Raw genomic sequence first — 22,819 nt, forward strand, 5'->3', positions numbered from 1 at the left:
AGGAAGGTGAGAACTTTTTGGAAGGAAAAGAGAATGAATTGTTGATCAGCATATGGGGAAAAGGAACAGTGTGGAACTCTTTTGCGTGAGGGTAATACAGATAGTCCTCAACTTACAACAGTTTGTTTAGTGACTGGTTACAACAGCACCGAAAAAAGTAACTGACGGTTTACGACCCTTGCAGCATCCCCATGATCATGTGGTCAAAATTCAAATGCTTGGCAACTGACTCACATTTATGACGCTTGCAGTATCCTGGGGTCATGTGATTATTTTTTGCAACCTTCTGACAAGCCAAGTCAATGGAGAAGCCACTTAACGACCTTATCATTAACTTAACAATTGCAATGATTCACCTAACAACTGTGGCAAGGAAAGTCGTAGAGTGGTGGCAAAATTCACTTAACACGTTCTCACTTAGCCACATAAATTTTGGTCTCAATTGTGGTTGTTAAGTCGAGGACTATATGTACTGAAGAGAGGCAGCAGCTTATGGAAAAATAGAAGACAAAAGTTGAAAAGTCCTTGTTTTTTTAAAATAAATAAATAAATAATAAAGATCTGTTTAAGATGCCGCCATGCTCTGAGGGGGCAGGGCTCTGAAAGTGAGATATAAAATGGTGCTCGGTCTTCGGGACAAGATCGCCCTGGAGCTTCTGCTCTAGGCCGCCGTTTCTGGCATGCTGGCACTCCCATTTCTCCAACAGGAAAACCCACCCACTCACCCATCATCCCCACCCACATCCTGTCCGGCAGTTGGAACCTGGAGAAAATGATGAGGGATGGAGGAAAGAAGCTTTTTACGAAAGAAAGATTTTATGGTGAAAGATTTTTTAAAATTTCTCTCTGAATAGTCTATGCATTTCCAATTTTAAAAGCCGTTTTCTGCTGATCTTTCCCCCCAACCCCCGTCCTCCCCCGTCCTCCCCCCCAAAAAATTCAGGCACTGTGTAATCTATTCGGAACAAACCTCTGAGGAATGTCATATCTGCAGATTTGGACCTTTAATTCCAAAGTAAATGGCAGCCTTGCTCATTTTTTTTTTGACGCATAGACACACACAATCCAGTTGGAAGGTCTTGCATATTCCAACCCTATTGAATTGGGGGAGGGTGGTGCCTAAGATTTTGCCACTTAGTTATGCTCTGAAGAATTTGTTTTTATTTTATTTTGTTTTTTATTTTTTATTTTGCATTTGTGCAATAACTACTTGCCATTTTACTGGGCTAATCTTTGGACTTGCCCTGACTACTAACACAGCACAAAAAAATGAACTTCGAAACACAAAAAAAGGTGTATTTTTTTTCCTGAGAATATTTTCTTTTAAAAAAAAAAAAGATATTGATAAGCTCCATTTTATCCCCGTGTACTTGTGGTGTCCAACATTTTTAGCAGTATTTTATAAATATATATATAAATATATAAATAGATATATATATTATTTTTTTCCTGTAACGCACTAAGTCTTAGGTGTTTTTAGAAGCTCGTTTCTTATATTCAGAATCACCAATTTTAATGAAATACCCTCACAAAGACCCAGTTGACCAAAAAAAGCCTTTTTTTCCTTCTTTCTTTTCTTTCTTTTCTTTTTTTTGTACACGTAGCTTTGAGAGAAGCTGCCCTGTTGTGTTGCTGTGATTTCATATTTTGTAACATTTTATTTCTTGTTCAAAAGTTTATTAAAAAAAAAGAGAGAGAGAAAAGTTTTATATGGCTGGCAGTGACAGAGCAGGAGGAGACTCCTTCCCTTGGTGGGACGGGGTATTTTCTTCCCAACCTGGGTTAGCCAATGTATGTTCTCAGCACTGTACAACAGTCCCTATATGATATGGAGAAGCAATATCACTGTACGAAACTCACATGATGTATTATTATAATTATTATTATTATTATTCACTAGCACCCTAGGTGTGATAATTGAAGTAAATATCTTTTATACAAACACAGTGATGTCTGGGTTGTCTTCCTTGGGACAGGCTGAATTCAAAAGCAGCAAACATTTCTTCAGTGGGCTGGCTCGCATTGTAATTCCATGATTTCATAATTTTGTAGAGTTTTGCAGTCTAATTCAGATGTTTGATGCTGTGCGCTGCCTAATGCTCTTCCTGGGAACTTTGGTGTGCAATATTTGGAACATCAACATGTTTGGATGTTAAATTAATTGGCTTTATTGTATATATATATATGAAGATAATATTTATTTTCTTTTTTTTCTAATATATGTGTGTGTGTGTGTGTGTACATCATACACACAATCCACAAAAACATCTGTAAACAAAAACAAAGATTAGAACAGAGACAACCCCAAGCCAACTAAAAATGCAAAATAAGAAAGAAAAGAAAGAAAAAATTGCCTTGTATTTTATCCTTACCAATAGTCACTGGTTGACTAATAAATGCACTACTGTAATATAATTACAGTATCAAATATTACTGGAAAATGTCACAAAATCTGTGCCATAATAACACGTGTTGTGGTATCTTCATTCTGTTGCTTTGCAGCAGTAGAAAATGCTCCCTTTTCCAAAACAGATTACACATTCCCAACAACCATTCCTTGACCTCTGGAATAATATCACATTTCCAATTTCACAATATTATTCTTTTAGCTGTCATGCATATTCAATACAGTCATAATTCCTGATAAACAGATTTGAAAGCATTAGTATATAGTTTAAAATCACATTAACGTCTTCCTCATTTAAAGATTTTCCCATTAAACTGCTTATATAGGTAGTCCTCAACTTATAACCATTCATTTAACCATTGTTCACAGTTACAACAGAACTAAAGTAAGTGATTTATGAGTGATCTTCACACTTAACGAATCGTCACAACATCCCCATGGTCACATGATCAAAATTCAGGCACTTGGCAGCTGGCAGGCATTTACAATAGTTGCAGCACATTATGGGGTCCTGTGATCGACATTTGTGACTTTTCCTGCTGGCTTTCAACAATCAAGGTCAATGGGAGAAGCCAGACTCACTCAATGACTGCATGATGCACTTAACAACTGCTGTGATTCATTTAACTCTGGCAAAAAAAAAAGGTTGTAAAATCAGGCCTGGCTTCATTAACAGTCACCTTGCTAAGCAATAGAAATTCTGGTTTCAGTTGTCATAAATCAAAGATTATCTGTATACATTAATACAGTATCTCAAAAAGACACTAGAGAGCCAGGATAGTCTAGTGTTTAAGGCACCACGCTAGAAACCCGGAGACTGTCAGTTCTAGTCCCGCCTTAGTTATGAAAGCTGGCTGGATGACTTTGGGCCAGTTACTCTCTCACCCCAACCCACCTCACAGGGCTGCTGTTGTGGGGGGAAAAGGAGGAAGAAGTATTAGATATGTTCTCTGCCTTGAGTTATTTATAAAAATAATGAAGGCAGGGTATGAATAAATACAATGTTCATCTGACCACATCATATGGATCAGTGAATCCTCAACTTTTTTTTCATCTTCAATATAAAAAGTCCATCTTTTTAAATACCGTATCTGGGGAGCTCTGCTCATCCTAAATAGAATTTTAATTTATAAATTTAATTTAATTTTCAAGAACCAACTTTAATCTTGGGTCTGTTGATACAATTTTAGTATTGTTAAGGACATGAACCACTGATGAAGCTTCATTCAAGTGCTTTAGTCCTTGTTTGAAATATCCCAGAAATGTCTACTTTAAAAATGTTCTTAGACTTTTGATAAGAGATATTTTATATGTTTTAATTCTGTCACGGATACTATCAGGTAAGAGAGCAATTTGGCTGCCTGAGGTGACCAAAAGCGTGTTCTCCATGACACATTGCCACCTGCTTAAATTGAAGCTCCATTGTGAAGACCAAATTCAGTTTGAAATCGGGAGAAATCCTGGAAGCCGCCATCACTTACATAACACTTGATTTAAAGTCCTGATCACAACTTCCGGTCAAACTTGTAGTAGAACAATTCAACACCAATTCTTAAAGAGGAATTTTTCAAAAGAACTAAATATTTATGAGTCTCATGATCAAACTCAATCTGTGTCCCAATAAATCCCAAAGATTTCTCACTGCATGCAGTCCATCTTTTCTACTAGTTTTTCCCAAGGATTTGCCATGATTGCAAAGAAAATACTGTAGATGACAACTTCCCAAAATAGCCCCTAACTGTAATTTCATTACCTGTGCAGATGCCTGACAAACTATTGACTCAATACAAAGAGCTCTCGACTTACAATCACAGTTGGGACCAGAATTTCTGTTGCTAAGCAAGGTGGTTTAGAATCGCTGATTTTACGACCTGTTTCACCCCAGTTGTTCAGCTAATCACTGCATTGGCTTATGAATCATATGATTGTTAAGTCAGATTCCCCCGCTGACTTTGCTTGGCTCAGGAGCTTACAAATGGCAATTGCATGACCCTGGGTCACTGCACCCATTGTAAATACATGTGATCTTGTATTTTGATCATGTGATCATTTTGATCATGTGATCTTGGGAAAGCTGTGACAATGATCACTGTGATCATAAGTCACAGTGATTGGTCATAAGTCACTTTTTTCAGCGCCATTGTAACTTCAAACTGTCACTGAAATGAATGATTGTAAATCGAGGACTACCTGTATATTTGTAGGACTGGATAGCACTTTGGATTAAACAGGGAAAAGCTGCTTTTGCAGTGCACAGGGAGGCCCTTCCAGGACCCATTTGATCTGGAAATTGCTGAGTATCACTGCCTGCCCTCTCCTGGGTTCTCTGAAGTGCTGCCTAGCCCCTCTTTCCTTCTCATGGGCTTAAACCCATGATACAAATTAATTTCTAGGTTTGAAGTAAAGAGTGTGTCTTTTTCCTAAGAGAATTACTGCTGTGAGCATTTATAAGATGATAACTGATGATATGCAAGAGATACATCAGAAAACCGTAAGTGTTTTTCCCTTCAGAATGGCTGGTTTTGCTGTGTATCTTACAATAAACTAATCTTTATTTTAATTCGGTGGGAGTGCTAATAAAAACCTAAAAATCGCTTTTCTAGACCAGACTTTGCTCAAGATGATGCCTATGTGATCAGCTAATCCAAAGAAGGACCCATGTTCCCCTGCATTTTTTTTCCTTAGGGAACCCATGCCCTACTAACTTTCTTCTGGATTGGGGAGACAGTTCTCTCGGAATTCCTATTATTTCTTCCTTTCTGGTCCATTAGTATAATAAAATCCATAGACACAAATGAAGCAAAACCCTTTATTTATTTATAGGGATCATAACCAGAGCTATAGCTGAGAAAAGCTCTTCCACACCCTACCTGCTCAAAAGATCTTGTTAAATTTAACAAGATTTTTGGACACCGATATTAAATGTAGGTTAAAACTAGATTTCATTATTTCATTCATTCTTCTGTACTGAGCCACACTTTCCTAATGTCTCCATGAGATCACGAGAAGGCTGTGAAAACAATAGCATTCCTTTGTTGCTTGTCTAAAGCAGCCGTTATTCTTTATTACAAGGATTGGCCAGGTTTATCATGTCTACGTCATTCAGGAAAGGGTAATCCATCAAAGAACAGAATTAAATATGTAAACCAGGATGGGAAATATACATATTTTCTTATCACCCTTATTTTCCAACTTCCAAGACCTGCAAAACGGAAATTGTTTATTTAAGTGGCATTCCATCTTTCTATTTTTAAAAATATGCTTGGAAACACTTTTATGTTACAGTGCCAGACCGTGTGTAGCCATCAAATTTAATAGAATAACAGAACAACAGAGTTGGAAGGGACCTTGGAAATCTTTTAGTCCAACCCCTTGCTCAAGAAAAGAGACTCTACACCATTCCTGTCTCTTCCTAACAGTATAATTCAAAATATGACACGCACTCACACACAGAGATTTAAAAGCAGCAGTTGGGTTAAAAAATAGGTGAAAATGCAGCCCAATCTTATAAAACCTTAAATTAATATTAATATTCAGGAATGTCTTGAAAGCAAACAGAAAAGATGTCTGGATTGTAAGGCCATTGCAAGGCCACTTCGCTTTTTGGCATCGCGCCCTGCCTCAAAACTCATGCACTTCATGTATGTTATCTGGAAGAGAAGCAGGGAAGTTGCACCGCACAGCTGAACATCTGGCAGTTTGATCAGACAAGAGGAAGTCCCCCTCCCTTGAGACTTGATAGGAGGGAACTTCAGGAAGGGGTGGGCAACTTGAGTCTCAAAGCCCCAAACTTCTTTTGCTGCACAATCCTTACCATAACTGTTGAACTTTGAGAGCTCACGTACCTGCCATTTTTTAAAAAATCCCATTTATATCCCGCCCTTCTCCGAAGACTCAGGGCGGCTTACAATCTAAAGCACAACTCAATGTGCTTAGCAATTTTGAGTAGGAAACCGAAAAATCATAAAGTTTCATAAGAAATGGCCACCGTCATACATATCTAAGTTGGGAAAATGGGGAGAATCCTTGCTTTGGCCTATTATCTGACAACCCATCATGACCACTGTAGCATTATCATAGACTGCCCTGTCCACAGATGTTGTGGTGGAATGCAGTCTGAATTCCTAGGAGGGAGGGGCTGCTTTCCAGAGGGCCAAGAAGTGGCAAAGCTTGAAAGTCTGGTCAGCAGAAAGAGGATTAGAATGGCTTCTCCTTAGCAGTTGCCTGAGTATTTCTGCAGTTATGCAAATTGTTGCTTTAGTCTTTAAAGATTCTGTCTATATGTGAAGAACAATAAAGGAAATTACCCAGAAGTAACTTCACATGTTGTTCTTGAGGCCTGACACATGCTAAGGGCAGTTGCTTGTCTGTAAGATGTATAAATGTGGTAGATAGTCAATAAGATGGATGTCCGTTATCCAAGGGAAAGCCCCCAAATGCAATACTAACATAGGCTACATTAACAGGATGCTCCCCAGTACCTCGCGGTTTGTCACTCTCCCAAATTATAATGTTGGTACCTATTTGAATAACTGAAACAAAACATACAGTAATGTTCCCTTCCTAGCCTGTAAAAGATTAGCAGTCCTTTTGCAAAATCTCACATCTGTTGCTAAATGCTGACAATAGGGCTGATTTTATAGCTGCTCAGTTGTTGTTAAAAAGACGATTTTCCTAAAAGTTGCAATTTAGGTGCAAAGATACAAATGAAGGAACAATGGCTGCAAGTAAAATGGAATGATAATACGTGTCACCATTGTAGAACAGAAGGCAATTTTAATTATCTTCATTGCTTCTCTTCTTATGGTTGAATTTTTTTTAATCAGGTTTAGACCAGACTATTCTTCAAATAGAGTGGGTCACATAGAAAAAGAAGGGGGAAATGGTAGGATTGGGTTAAACAAGCTATGGGTATCACATGTCTTCCTGGCCTTATTTTTGCAGTCCAGAACATTTCCAGACCATGCCATTAAAATCTAGCAGCAAAATGCCATGAATTCTTACAGAAGAGCAAAACGCGTGCAATAAATTACCTTCGAAAATTGGAAGTTTTTTTTTTAAAAAAAAACCAGACCAAAAAGTTTAACCCTTCCATTGTGGTGACAACCTCATATGGCTAGAAGCCATCCACCTCAGCAAATGGTGCAATGAGTTCCCCTCACCCCATCCCCATCTCAACCAGTGTGGTTAAGTTCCCCCCCCTTCCCCTTACTCAACAATCCTCCCCAAAGTGAGAAGGGAGAAGGCATTTCAAGGTTGAAGCATCTCAAGGCAACAAAGAGAAAGCATTGGGTGGCACTGGACTGCCATTTGAGTCTTTTCCTAGCTCGCTTGCTTTCAAGCTCCATCTCAAAAGAACTTGCCACAGCTTGAAGCTGTTCAGAAATGTCTCCATGGGACAAGTCCAAGTTCAGGAGCCCTCAGGCTAGCCCAGGGGTCTTCAAACTTGGCCCTTTTATGACTGGTGGACTTCAACTCCCAGAATTCCTCAGCCAAGCACACTAGCTGAGGAATTCTGGGAGTTGAAGTCCACCAGTCATAAAAGGGCCAAGTTTGAAGACCCCTGGGCTATTATCATTTCTTCTAAGGCTCCCTGCTTGTCCCCTTGCCTTCTTCCTCTAGGACAGAACTGAGTGTTTTCCTGGCTGAGACCTCCACTCCTCCACTCCTAGCATGTCACACAAGGTGTGCTTCAAAGCAGGGCAGGGACAAAAAAACTGATTTGACTTCTATTATATTTTAAATGTAATTCAAATTAAAAACAAATAAAAAGCATTGAATACTGTACATTAACATGGAATGCTTTGGTCATGCATTTAATTATTTCTGTCTTTCTTCACATTAAATATGACCATTTTGATTGCAACAACTTTGGAGTTTCCTACAGGACACTTTTAGGAGCTACAGGTGGCCTTGGAGTCCCTGGTTGAGTAGACCTTCTACTATAAACCCAATCAATCCGTGGAGGGCTTGTGGAGGGCAAAGGCAAGGCACTGCTGTCTCTCTCATTTTGGTCCCTGCTCGCATCATAGAATCCTAGAGATGGAAAGGGCTACCAGTCCTAGGCCACGAAGAGCAGAGCAAGAATCCAAATTAAAACATCTTTGAAAGATAGATGACAAATCCAGTTGTGAAAACATCCCATGTAGCTCACTATCTCCCTCAGTTCTTACTTTCAATTTGTGTTTTCCTATAACGTTCAGTTTAAAACCTTCCTGTAAACCGAAGAATATTCTTTATTGCCATGCTATCTAGGACTATAGAAAAACACGCCTTTACTCTTTTCTTTGTAACAACCCTTCATGGATTTGAAAAGTGCCATCAGGTTCCTCCATGGTTTTTTTCTGTTTATGGTAATTATTAAACATTGTGGTGGAATGCAGTCTGGCACAGGTTCCCAGAGGACAAAGAGACAGTGAAGCTTGGAATGTCTGAGAGGCAGGAAGAGAGCAAAGTTGGACCCTCCCTAATAATTCACAGAGTATACCTATAGTTATTGCAGATAATTGCTTAGTCTGGCAAGATTCTGTTTGTAGGCAACTAACAATAAAGGTACTACTCAAATGTAACTCCACATTGTACTTGTTCTTTCTGTCTGATGACATGCAGTTTCCCAGTCTTCTCTCATAAGAGTTAGATTCCATTGTCCTTGCGCTTCTTTTGATCTGTCCCAGTTTCTCTTATTTTATTTTTTTAATATGGAGTACCAGAAGAAAATGCAGCGCTTAAGGTAGAATACCGAATGGAACTATTCTTTCCGTGAGTTGAAAACTAGAAGAGAGATGACTACTCTGTACCAAGAAGGAGAGAAGAGCAGCAGGCCAAGAGACCCCTGGGCTCAAGTTATCCCTGTGACGCACTGTCACAATAGGGGAAGGCCTACAACATACATTTCAAGGCTCGCAGGGAAAACCTATAAGTCTGACTAATGTCCTGTATCAAATGATAATGTAGGTTGGAAAATCAGTGGTTAAGATGCTCTAGAAAGGGTCCCATGAACAAAAGCCCACAGTCATCGTTGTATTTTTTATAAACCAGAGGCCACTAGTGGTTTGATTCTATACTGAACCACACGCTTATATGTAAACTTGTTCTGTCACTTAAAGAGCTAGTTGGGTGCCAGTAGGATTAAGGACAATAAACACACTCATAGAATAAAGAGCCCAAATGTTCTCTGAGCTGATATTAATTACCAGAGAAAAGTATACCAAATGCCTTTTCGGTGGTCAGGAACTCCAAAGAAACTATGGACAAACCACTATCTTGTGCCAGCTGGAATATGGCATCCAATCTCACTCAGACTTCTCTTGGCTTAAATAGTTTTTCATAAGTGGAGGAGGGTGATCTAATTTAACATCTGGACATGCTTGCTAAGAACATTCCAGAGGAGGTGTCTTTTTTGGCATCTGTCAACTCATCCTCCCTTTTGACAGTTATACATCTATTCATTACACCAATAAAGTTGAGATAAACAATGTAAGTCTAGGACAGCAGGTGCCTGAGCATCAAGGTCAGTAGGAGACAAGGCTATTAGAGGATAATAAAAAGAAATATGGAATGCAAAGGAAATCAAATAATACAATATGGGATGGTATAGAATAAGACTTTTTAAGGTACCAGAGAAAAGTGGATCACGCCACTGTATCTCATTGCCATTTCTTCCACATGAATACTACAAGGCCTCAGATTGTGTCTTGGACTCTCGGGAATGTGGTGGTGGGGAAGAAGTTTTAGCTGTCCAAAGGATCACAGCTGCAAATTCAGTTCTCCATGTGTTTTGCATAGAGGCATTGCTTAAATTCTGGAAAAGCTAAGAGAGAAATGAATACAGGTAGCCTTCAATATACAACCACAGCTGGAACCAGAATTTCCATTGCAAAGCAAGGCGGGTTGTTCAGTAAGTCAAACCCAATTTCACATTTTTTGCCACCTTAAGTCAATTACAACTTTGCAATTGTTTTTTTAAAAAACAAGTTTTATTGGTTTTTCAGTTAAAATCTACATATTTAGAAAGCATCATGATGACTAGGTAATCAGAGATTCAGTAACAGAGTTTTCAGTACATAATTCAGGTTACATTATCAAAACATCCTTCTCAATTTCCCTTAACATTTCATACAACCAGTTTAAACTAATAAATTTCTAGAATTAGCATGCTCAGTTGAAAAATTTGTCAATTCAATTTCATTGAGATATATCTATGTCCTGTTATTTTGAATTTGAATTTGAATTTTATTGAATTTATATACCGCCCTTTCCCGTAGGACTCAGGGCAGTTTACAGGGTACTTAAAACAAAGATACAAAAATTAAAACAATTAAAAAGATTAAATTAAATCCCTGAAGAAATATAAAAACCCCAATTAAAACCCTCAGCCTGGGCCGGAAAGCTCGAAGAGCCAGGTCTTCAGGTCCCGGTGAAATGAACGAAGGTTGGGGGCAGTCCTAAGCTCCACGGGGAGCTGGTTCCAGAGAAGGCCCTCCCCCTGGGTGTTATCCGCCAGCAATCTTTTACCGGCGGCACCCTGAGAAGGCCCTCCCTAATTTTACCTAATTTTAATTGTAATTTTATTATTCAAATTTAGCCTTTAACATCCCAAATAATATTCACAACCCAAATTTCCCTTATTTCAGCAAAAACTATAGCATCTAATATGTACACAGTGGCTGAGTAGCTATGTTCTACCTAATAAACATTGTCTGTTTCACATCCTAATACATCACGTTACTGACAGGACCATAGCCTACGTTTATCAATCTACAACTATTTATATACAACCAGATTCTGTTTTAAATTTTAGCTAATTCTTAATTCTTAAGTAGAATAATCAAATGCCTTTTAACATCAAACGTGGGATCTATAAACCAAATTTCCATTATGTCAGTGCACAAATTATAATGTCTAAAATAAGCCTAATAGATACATAAACACATTCTAGTTCTATCTCATAAACATTTTCTATTTTAGATCCTGCTAGGTCACTGATTACTAAAAGGATAGCCTTTAATGGTTCTCTAAGAACTCACTTTTTAAATCTAACTCTGGCTTTTTTTTTACCAAACAGCTTTCCAGACCAAGGCCTTTGAATTGCCAGATAGGTCTCCCTTCGCTCCAATACATATTATTTGAATCGAAGGAGGCCATCTAGCCATCAGTGGTCCAGAAAAACCAAACCATTTGTAATCATTATGTTATTGCCCTGTTAGTTCTAGTCTCTGTATTTGCTCTAAAAACTTTATCTTCAGTTCGGTCTGGGTTCCTCTTCCGTCTGGGTTAATCTGCTTTAAATAGAGAGTCTTATCCAATTTTGTAATTAATGTTTGGCTATCCAGGCTTTCAGGAAACTTGTCTTTGTTGATCTTCCACGTCCTCTTTGTTAGCATCACTATCTTGCACATAGTACACTTCTAAAGTTATAGGCTCTTTTGATGGAGTCAAAAGTTGAGTATTAAATTTTCCCATAGTTTGTTCTTAGTCCTTAAGGTTATTTGCCATAGTGATAGTTCCTTGTACTTTTAAAGTTGTCAGTTCTTTGTATAGTTGTTGCTTATATTCCTCTGTCTCAATAATAATATCTTCCAATTTTGTTATATTCTGAAGTGTAGATTCTTTAGTTGCAGTCTGGATTTCCATTTGTGACTTAAGGTTGGCATGTAAGTTGTTAAATCTGGAGATAGACATCCCAGTGACTCTGTAGATTGTTTCAAGTATAAGGTTATAGTCAAGCGAGGTTTGTGGCTGATCCTTCTCCATTTTGTAATAATTATAAATAGTCCTTGGTGGAGGCTATTTTTCAAACAAAAATCAGTAAGAGTCCACCTCTACAAGTCTAAGCCAAATTCATCTCCAGCTGTTTCAAGTTTTTATCTTAATGCCAAGGTCAGTCCAAAATGTAAGCAAGCTTGTTTGCCAATAGTATTCACTAGATATCCCCAGAGTACTTCAAAACCTTTTCAGACAGTATCTTTTTATTTATTTATATATTTTTGTCCCCTTTTTAGACTACTAAGTAGAATAGTCCATTTCTGTAAATATAGGAACTTTGGGCCAAAAGTAGAAAGGCAGTAAGTCCAATAAATCATTCTCTCCCAATGTAGACAAAGGCCACTCTTAAGGAGGGTGGGGGAAAAAATCCCTTCCCTCTCTCCTCACAGGGGGAAGCAAATTCGAGAAGCTTTTGGCAGGGAAAGTAGACAATTAGGAAAACAAGAAGGCAATTCTCACCCAGTTTTCAAGTGCTTTGTTGTGCTTTTGGCTTCGGTAGGAAATGGCTAAATCAGGGGTGTCAAACTCAATTTCATTGAGGGCCGCATCAGCATTGCGGTTGCCCTCAGGGGGACGGGTGGGTATGGCCAGGGTGGGTGTGGCCTACTGGGTGGGCGTGGCTAGAGTGCGTATGGCCTACTGGGTGGGCGTGGCCAGCTCTACATCGTTCACATCAAGGGTGCCTATGGGGGCCTGGGCAGGAGTGGGACAGATCTGAGGGTCTCTGGCAGAAGGAGGGTCTCTGGGCCAGGGCCAAGGCAGTGGGGGCCGTTCCCTCACTGTTTCCAGGATGGCTTCGCGGGCCACCTGAAACCACTTTGCGGGCCGGATCCGGCCCCCGGGCCTTGTGTTTGACATGTCTGGGCTAAATGATGGGCCATGGGAGTGGCCAATCCTTTCTTCTTCAGTTTGGAGAGTAGCTCCAAGCCGATGGGAGGGCCACCGCCCTTCTACCGCCAACTGGAGAGACCTCTTCCCCACTCATCGCTCTTCGAGGGTGACTTTCGACCCCTTTACAGGGGCCCCTCGATGAAGAAATCCCAGGCGACACGAGGAGCAATTCCCTCGCGTGTCTGGGAGCACTGAAAATCCGGAACCGGAAGCCACAATTTTGCATTTGTTAAGTCAATCACATGACTGTTAAGAAAATCCAGCTTCCCCCATTAATATTGCTTGTTAGAAGTCAACTGGGAAGGTTGCAAATGGTCATCACATGACCTTACGATGCTGCAACCATTGTTGAGTACGTGCCAGTTACCAAGCATCTGAATTCTGATCAGCTGGGATTGCTGCAATGGTTTAAGTACAAGGAAGGTCATAAGTCAATTTTTCAGTGCCGCCGTAAAAACCATTACTAAAAGAATGGTTGTAAGTTGAGGACTACCTGTATTGCATCTCTGATCATCTGAAAGCCATGCAATCTGAAGTTCATTTGAAATTGCTCAGTCTTAAAGGGAAGGTACTGCGCATGTGCTCAGACAGAGAACCCCTCTGTCTGTTAGGCTCGTGCTTCCCTAACCAGGGTTGGTGGCAACCTCCACAGACGTGCATCATGCAACACTCACCAGAATTTCCCTCAGCTTTTTCTTAAATATGTATTTCCCATGAATAAACATCATCTTAATAACATGAAGAGTCTAATTTTCTCTTAATTTTAAGACCCATCTTGGCCAATCCTGGGTTGTAAGTCTGGAAAATTTCCAGTCATATACTGCTTGCATGTATTTCTGATCTATTCATCTGTTTGTTGTGTGATGCTTTGTGTTTAAGTTTTGTCGTGAATTTTGTGATTCAATACAACAGTTTTGTTCTTTCTTTGGCCTGGTATCTTCACACGTGCTCTTTGAGGATGTGCTTAGGATCCTTTCATTCTTTTTTCATGCAGGCTCAACTCTCCCTAATTTGTTGTTTGCTTTTCCAGAAAGGGCACAGAGTTAAGGGGAAGAAGTTGGCTGCCTTGCTGAATCTTTTTATTAGCCCCTCCTTCATTACACCTTAATCTTCCCTCCACTGTTACTTTTATAGCATATTTTAGAGTAGATTTCTCACTTCTGATTGTATCAGGGACATGATAGCAATGAATAAAGATAAGCAATAGATAAAAATAAGATTCCAGCAGAATGCTTGCTGTTAAATAATGCATGTATCTGTTTCCTAATAATGAGAGCCAGCTTAGTGTAGAGGTTAAGTCTAGGTTAACAACTGGGAGACCGTGAGTTCTAGTCCTGCCTTAGGCATGAAGCCAACTGGATGACCTTGAGCCAGACTAACACAATAACAGACTTGGAAGGGACCTTGGAGGTCTTCTAGTCCAACCCCCTCCTTATGCAGGAAACCCTATACCATTTCAAACAAATGGTTGTCCAATCTCTTCTTAAAAACTTCCAGGGTTAGAGCATCCACAACTTCTGGAGGCAGGTTGTTCCACTGATTTATTGTTCTAACCAGTGCTTTTTTTGTAAAAGAAAAAGGTGCCAGAACTCACACATGTCATACAACTCGCCTTGCCTACCCTACAAGGTTCCATCCAAAAAAGGTGCCGGAACTCCGTTCTGAGCGTTCTATGAGAAAAAAAGCCCTGGTTCTAACTGTCAGGAAATTTCACCTTAGTTCTAGGTTGTTTCTCTCCTTGATTATTTTCCATCCATTGCTTCTTGTCCTGCCTTCAGGTGCTTTGGAGAAAAGGTTGACCCCCCTCTTCTTGTGGCAGCCCCTGAGATTGGACTGCTATCATGTCACTCCTAGTCCTTCTTTTCATTAAACTAGACATACCCAATTCCAGTCATTCTCTCTCGGCCCTAGAAAGAAGATAAAGGTTAATCACTTCTGAAATCTTGCCAAAAGGAAACCCCCGTCGGTCGCTGTAGCTCAAGACAGTTGGCAAGAGTCAAGACTGAGTTGAGGGTATATACACAAAATTGTAATAGCACTGAAGTCAGAGTAGACAACTCCTGGATAATACCAGTTCCTGCTGCGGTGAGGAATTACATGTTTTTTTTTAATGCTCTCTTCAAATTTTAAAACAAGTTTATATTGCAGAGAGAACATTTTGAAAGGACCAGTCCCTTCCCTTGCATTCTTACTCTATAGTATGTTTATATATACAAATAGTTTGTTGGTCAGGTTATTCAGCACTTCTGGTTCTCTGCCCATTTTGGGGGAAGCAAGGTAATGTCTCAAGAGGTCAATTTTATCAGGTTTGTTTAACTTTTCTTCCTCTTCTTGCCTTATCTGGTTTTACCCCTTGGAAGCCCAGAAATGCCAACAAAAGATGGAATGTTCTCCAATACTTCTCTGGGGTGATTTGCAACAATAAAAGTATTTCGTTCTTCCCCGACAGGCCGCTGTACCGATTTGCAGATCCAGTTCACTGAAGCCGTCTCTGCAGTTGCCGAGCAGAAAGATCTGATTGCCAAGCTGGAGCACGATCTCAGCACCATCCAGTCCCTGTCTGCAATGCATCGCCCAGATGCTGAGGTGAGTCCCTGAAGGAAATCCTGCTGGTTGACAGCAAAGACAGTCAGCAAGGGACCATGTAGATGAGACGCCATCTGTAAAATGGCGTGGGAGTGGCTTTTTTCAAAATAATCTATAATGATCCAAATTCGCTGCTTGGTTTGCCCCATTCTTTATCAAAATACCTTTCATTTTTGTCTGGGGGAAAGACTTTGTTTGGCAAGAACGTCAGCCTTTCCCTTGATGGACCTAGCAGATGGTCATACCCACTTCAAAGCCAGAGGGAAAAGAAAAGCTTAGCGGAGCAGTCAGGAACGAAAAAGATAACTAGCTGCAACTTCTGGTCACCAATGCAGTGATGAGAGCTTACCGCAAAGAAGGAATGCTTTACCTGCTCCTTCATTTTTTTTCCTTCTTCTGTTTTCCAAAGGGTGCTGCCATTCAAAACTTGGAGACTGTTCCTCAGCCCATAAAAGAAGCATCAGCACTTTTCTATGGTAAACGTCTATTTCCAATTCTTCTCAAGCACATTGTTGGAGAACATTTAACCATTTAATATCAGAAAGAGAAGTGGCAGCATCCACCTTCATCTGCCGCAGTCCTTCTCTGAACCCCACGGGGTTTGTAATACATCTTGCAGGCAGAACATTTTTTTACAGCACTCCATGGGTCTGCCCTTCTTTCCCACCTCCATCTTCTCCATCTCTAACCACAGTCTATTTCCCAGGCCAGCCATCCTCAGCAAGCACCCAGCTTCCAGAAGGTCAAGTAGATTCTCTGCTGTCTATCATGTCTAGCCAGAGGGAGCGTTTCCGGGCCCGGAACCGTGATCTGGAAACGGTAAGACACAGTGGAGTTTTCTCCCACCTAAATCTGAATGGGGAGATTTGATAAGATGCCCATCCAAGCGCCAGAAGCCAGAATCAACAAATTCATTCTTTTTTTATATGTCATTTTTCATACAAACATGCTGGCCCGTTCATTCATGTACTAAGTTATAGTATTTAGCTATAGTTAAAATTTCCTTAATAAATTGCAGATGTCAACTGTAATATATTAAACTAGAGGCTCAGCCAATCTCAATGTATACAATGGTTGTACTTTGGCAATAAAGGTTCATTCATTCATAGTAACATTAAGATGGTCAAAGATTCAATTTTATTAGATACCACATACAAGCAGCAACTTGTCATAAGCTAGGAATCTCTCTTGTACCTTCCTTGATATAAGCCAGCCCCAGTTCTTCCTTTTAATTTTGTCTTCATCCTGGATTCTACTCATCTGTAAAATGAATAAGAGAGGCCCTCTTAACTTGAGTCAGATCAGTACTGGTTTATCAATTAGAGGCCACTGAATCTGCCTCGAAGTCCTGCTACCTTCCCCCCTTTAAATTGGAGAAGACCATAAATGAAGTTTGTAGGGTGAAATGGCTAAGAAAGTTCTTAATTCAAATCTAAACGTTGCTATGAACTTGCCAAATGCCTTCAAACGAGATAGTTGGGCTGTAAACATTTAGGCAGAGTGAACATTAAGAAACCTTATATAAATTACTGCTGTAATATTTTTTCTTCCCTATGATTTTTATGGAATGCCTATGTTTTGATTAGGAGCTCTGCCTCTGTGCCCTGTTTTGAGCATCCAGCTTTGATTTTATCCCTTTATCCTCTTTTACATCAGGAGAACCGTCTGATGCAGCACACAATGCAAGCACTGCAGAGCGAGCTGGACAACCTGCGAGCCGACAACATTAAACTTTATGAAAAAATTAAGTTTTTGCAAAGCTACCCAGGCCGGGTGAGTCTACAAGGCCGAAGGACAGCACAGCAGGCTGCCCATTTCAAGACCTGGTAGCAGAAACCTGGGTCTGTGTTTGCAAAACGATCCAGTCCACCTTCATTTTTTGCCATGTTCAGTTCGACTTATGAGCATAATTGAGACCTGAATTATAGTTGAAAATGGTGCCAGTCATTAAGCAGGTCATCACATGAACAATTTTACATATAACGATGGGGTGGGGGTGGCCATCAGCACTTCAAATCTGGGTCATAAGTACCTTTTTTTGGAGGGGGGGGTTCCACCATAAATGGTGGACTCCCTATAGAACACTGTGTATTATTCCATGTGCTATAAAATGTGATACGTGTAGTCCACTTTAGTAGGTTTACGCTTCTATTTCGATTTGCCTCTCCATCCCCATGACCTGTTTTGATAGAATAAAGAAGATTAGCTACTGTTTTCTGTGGAGGCAGGCCTTGCAGGGTGCAGTCATCGGTTGCTGAACATGTCTCTGTTGAAGCAGCTGCCTGGCTGTCCCTCATCTCTTGCTTTTGGCAAAGAAAGGCCTAACAATGGCCACAGTGCCTGTTGAGCCACTTTTGCTGTTATGGATGTGATACCAGGGTGGACTTGTTCCTGTTCCAGGGTTGGCAGAGTGCCATCTGGGGATTAGCAATGGGGAGGCCTTCTCTGGGGTGGAATTCATGCTCTGGAGTTCGCTCCCTCTTGAAATTTGCAAGCATCCTGCTGTGACTCCCTTTAGACCTGTGCTGATTGGGGACTTCTGGGAGTTGAAGTCACGCATCTTAAAGTTGCTGTGGTTGAGAAGCACTGCTTTAGACCCCCGCTGAAGTTCTCTCTTTCATCACTCAGTTTTCCTTGTGTAGTTGCTGGATGGATAGTTTGGTTTAGAGTTGTTTTCTTTCCCTTCTCCCCATCATTTATGGGAATGTGTTTTTGACATTGCTCAATTTATTGTTTAAATGCTTTGCAAAATGAGAGTGAGAGAAAGGCAATCACCCTTTTCTCTTCTATCTTGAACAATTGTTAACTGCCACTACAAAGAGAACTTCCCAATTTATAGGTTGTACAATTCTGAATACAGTTACTGGGGACAAACCATGTGGGCCATCTATAATAGCCTTCCATGTTTTTGGTACCCTCTAGATATAAGGGCTTTCAAATCATACGTCTGAAAGTCAACCATCATATGGAAGGTTGGCGTTTGGCCTTCACATCCTGTTTCTGTGTTTTCCAGAAATATTCAGTACGGGATAATTTTTCCTTTCATTTTAACATTGGCCTGACCACTAGATTCAAAAAGCTGTAGAACTGGAAGATAACTTCATAAATCATCTAATCCAAACTCTCTATAAACACTTTGGACAGCCAACCTCTCTTTGAAGAATTCCAGTGAAGAGGATCTAGTGAAAGCCCATTTCCAAAAGCTATATGTACATCCATACACACATCCTCCTCCCATCAAGTCCCTCCAGATGTGTTGGCCTTAGAATCTCTGAATCAGAATATATCTGGAGATCAGTAGATTAAGGCAACTTGGAAGCATTTTCTTTGACACTGATTTCATTTTTGATCTGTTATTTAACCCTGGACCTCTGAGAGAAGACGGTGTGTAAGTCTGAATCAAAATCATTCATTTGTCTCAAAAAGCAAGCTTGATTTCCCATAAAGCCCGACTCTCCTGCTGTGTCTTTGACCTCCCTTCTCTCCTGTATGTCCCCCTTGCCTCCAGAAGAGAGAGCTCTTCTCCTTCCCAAGTACTCTGGTGGGCTGTAAAAATCCAAGAATCTCTTGTCAAGAGAGCAGCTGAGAAAGAAAGAAGAGAGCAAAATGCTTTCCTCCGGAATTACCTGCATTACATCAACAGCTTGCTGATCTGCTTTTCCCCCAATATATTTTTTTGAAGAGAAGTATCTTCTGAATGACATACTGGGATAGTTGGTTTCAGGAATGAGTGTCAGTGTCCTCTTGGCCAAAGTAATGGACCAAGGCTACTCTGAGTTTTCATGTCCCTTGGAGAAGACCGGGGAAAATGATTTGTGCAACCTCTAAGGTGCAAAATTGGCTGGTTTTTCCCCCCAGGGGGAATGTTTGATGAGTACATTCAGTCTGCAAAAGGTTTGACCAACTAGCACTAATTTGATCCTATTCAGTCCAGTTATACGGTATCACTTCTCTCTGCACACACAGACCAATTAAATTGAAAAAGGTTAAGTAGCTCCTTCCTATTTCTTTTTCCTGCCTGCAAGGCTGTTCCTGGAGAAGTCTTTTATTACCTACTTGTCCCACAGCACCTTTTACTTGTCCAATCATCCACTTAGAACTCCCACCGGGGTTTTCCTTATGCCAATCTGACTTGTGTCCTATCCAACAGGTCAGGATGGTAATCGAGCCCATGCTGCTGCTGGGAGAGTGAGTGCTTCCAGAGATAAATTCAGAGGTGCAGCCAACTGTCCACAGAAGTGATGGACTTACCTTCACCGGCCGTATCCAGGCTAAATAGTCAACCTGTGAGGGATGCTTCATTTGGATTCCTGTAATGCAAAGGACCCCTTCATGGATTACTGCCTTGTCGTGGCGAAGGGGCTTGCGTAATTCAATGAAGCTATGAGCTATGCCGTGCAGGGCCACCCAAGACAGACAGGTCATAGCTGAGAGTTCTGACAAAACGTGATCCACTGGAGAAGGAAATGGCAACCCACTCCAGTATCTTTGCCATGAAAACCCTATGGACAGTACCAAAAGGCAAAACGATATGACGCTGGAAGATGAGCCCCTCAGGTCGGAAGGCGTCCAATATGCTACTGGGGAAGAGCAGAAGGCTAGTACTAGTAGCGCCAGAAAGAATGAAGCGACTGGGCCAAAGCCGAAAGGACGCTCAGCTGTGGATGTGTCTGGTGGTGAAAGGAAAGTCCGATGCTGTAAAGATTTTTTCTCCATAGGAACCTGGAATGTAAGATCCATGAATCAAGGAAAGCTGGACGTGGTCAAACAAGAGATGATAAGACTGAACATCGACATCTTAGGTATCAGCGAACTAAAATGGACAGGAATGGGTGAATTTAATTCAGATGACCATCAGGTATACTACTGCGGGCAAGAATCCCTCAGAAGAAATGGAGTAGCCTTCATAGTCAATAAAAGAGTAGGAAAATCAATACTGGGATACAATCCTCAAAATGACAGAATGATCTCAGTTCGAATCCAAGGGAAACCATTCAATATCACAGTAGTCCAAGTCTATGCCCCAACCACCAGTGCTGAAGAGGATGAAATTGACCGGTTCTATGAAGCCCTACAGCACCTTATAGAAGTAACACCAAAAAATGATGTCCTTATCATCATGGGGGATTGGAATGCTAAAGTAGGAAGCCAAAAGATAACTGGAATAACAGGCAAGTTTGGCCTTGGAGTACAAAATGAAGCAGGGCACAGGCTGATAGAATTTTGTCAAGAGAATACGATGGTCATAGCAAACACTCTTTTCCAACAACCCAAGAGACGGCTCTACACATGGACATCACCAGACGGTCAACACAGAAATCAGATTGACTATATGCTCTGCAGCCAAAGATGGAGAAGCTCTATACAGTCGGTAAAAACAAGACCAGGAGCTGACTGTGGCTCAGACCATGAGCTTCTCCTTGCAAAGTTTAGGCTTAAACTGAAGAAAGTAGGGAAAAGCACTAGGCCACTCAGGTATGAATTAAATCATATCCCTGTTGAATATACAGTAGAGGTGACAAATAGATTTAAGGAATTAGATCTGATAGACAGAGTGCCTGAAGAACTATGGACAGAGGTTCGCAACATTGTACAAGAGGTAGCAACCAAAACCATCCCAAAGAAAAAGAAATGCAAGAAAGCAAAATGGCTGTCTGAGAAAGCTTTGCAGATAGCTGAGGAAAGGAGGGAAGCGAAAGGCAAGGGAGAAAAAGAAAGATACGCCCAATTGAATGCAGAATTCCAGAGAATAGCTAGAAGAGATGCCTTCTTAAATGAACAGTGCAAAGAAATAGAAGAAAACAATAGAATAGGGAGGACCAGAGATCTTTTCAAGAAAATTGGAGAGATGAAGGGAACGTTTCATGCAAAAATGGGCATGATAAAGAACCAAAATGGCAGGGACCTAACAGAGGCAGAAGAGATTAAGAAGAGGCGGCAAAATTACACAGAAGAACTATACAAGAATGAGCTTAACGTCCCTGATAATCACAATGAGGTGGTCACTGACCTCGAGCCAAACATCCTAGAATGTGAAGTGAAGTGGGCCTTAGAAAAGCTGAGCAACAACAAAGCTAGTGGAGGTGACAGTATTCCAGCTGAGCTATTCAAAATCTTAAAAGACAGTGCAGTAAAAGTGCTACACTCAATTTGCCAGCAAATTTGGAAAACTCAACAGTGGCCACAGGATTGGAAAAGATCAGTTTACATTCCAATTCCAAAGAAAGGCAGTGCCAAAGAATGTTCAAACTATCGCACCATTGCACTCATTTCTCATGCTAGTAAAGTCATGCTTAAAATCCTACAAGCTAGACTTCAGCAGTATGTGGATCGAGAACTACCAGAAGTACAGGCAGGATTTCGAAGAGGCAGAGGAACTAGAGATCAAATTGCTAACATACGCTGGATCATGGAGAAAGCTAGGGAGTTCCAGAAAAACATCTACTTCTGCTTCATTGACTATGCTAAAGCCTTTGATTGTGTGGATCATAACAAACTGTGGCAAGTTCTTAAAGAGATGGGAGTACCAGACCATCTTATTTGTCTCTTGAGAAACCTATATGCGGGTCAAGAAGCAACAGTGAGAACTGGACACGGAACCACTGATTGGTTCAAAATTGGGAAAGGAGTCCGGCAAGGCTGTATACTGTCGCCCTGCCTATTTAACTTATATGCAGAGCACATCATGAGAAAGGCAGGGCTAGATGAATCAAAAGTTAGAATTAAGATTGCCGGAAGAAATATCAACAACCTAAGATACGCAGATGATACCACTCTAATGGCAGAAAGTGAAGAAGAACTAAAGAGCCTCTTGCTGCGGGTGAAGAAGGAGAGTGCAAAACTTGGGTTGAAACTTAACATTAAGAAAACTAAGATCATGGCATCTGGCCCTCTCAATTCCTGGCAAATAGATGGGGAAGAAATGGAGGTAGTGACAGATTTTGTTTTCCTGGGCTCCAAGATCACTGCAGATGGGGACTGTAGCCAAGAAATTAAAAGACGCTTGCTCCTGGGAAGGAAAGCCATGGCAAATCTAGACAGCACACTAAAAAGCAGAGACATCACCCTGTCAACAAAAGTGCGTATAGTCAAGGCTATGGTCTTCCCAGTTGCAATGTATGGCAGTGAAAGTTGGACCATAAGAAAGGCTGAGCGCCAAAGAATTGAGTC

At 40.7% G+C, this 22,819-nt stretch overlaps 1 protein-coding gene across 1 annotated transcript in view; it reads left to right on the plus strand.

Moving 5' to 3' along the window:
• Nucleotides 1-22,819, plus strand: part of CUX1 (cut like homeobox 1) — a 358,099-nt gene that overhangs the window by 324,843 nt on the left and 10,437 nt on the right. The window contains exons 15-18 of the mRNA XM_083350660.1: nucleotides 15,513-15,649; nucleotides 16,059-16,125; nucleotides 16,356-16,468; nucleotides 17,306-17,422. Coding sequence (XP_083206786.1) covers nucleotides 15,513-15,649; nucleotides 16,059-16,125; nucleotides 16,356-16,468; nucleotides 17,306-17,422 — 434 coding nt within the window. The remainder of the gene's footprint in view (nucleotides 1-15,512; nucleotides 15,650-16,058; nucleotides 16,126-16,355; nucleotides 16,469-17,305; nucleotides 17,423-22,819) is intronic.

The sequence above is a fragment of the Vipera ursinii genome (genome assembly GCF_947247035.1).
Source record: "Vipera ursinii genome assembly, chromosome: 1".
NCBI classification, from domain to species: domain Eukaryota; kingdom Metazoa; phylum Chordata; class Lepidosauria; order Squamata; family Viperidae; genus Vipera; species Vipera ursinii.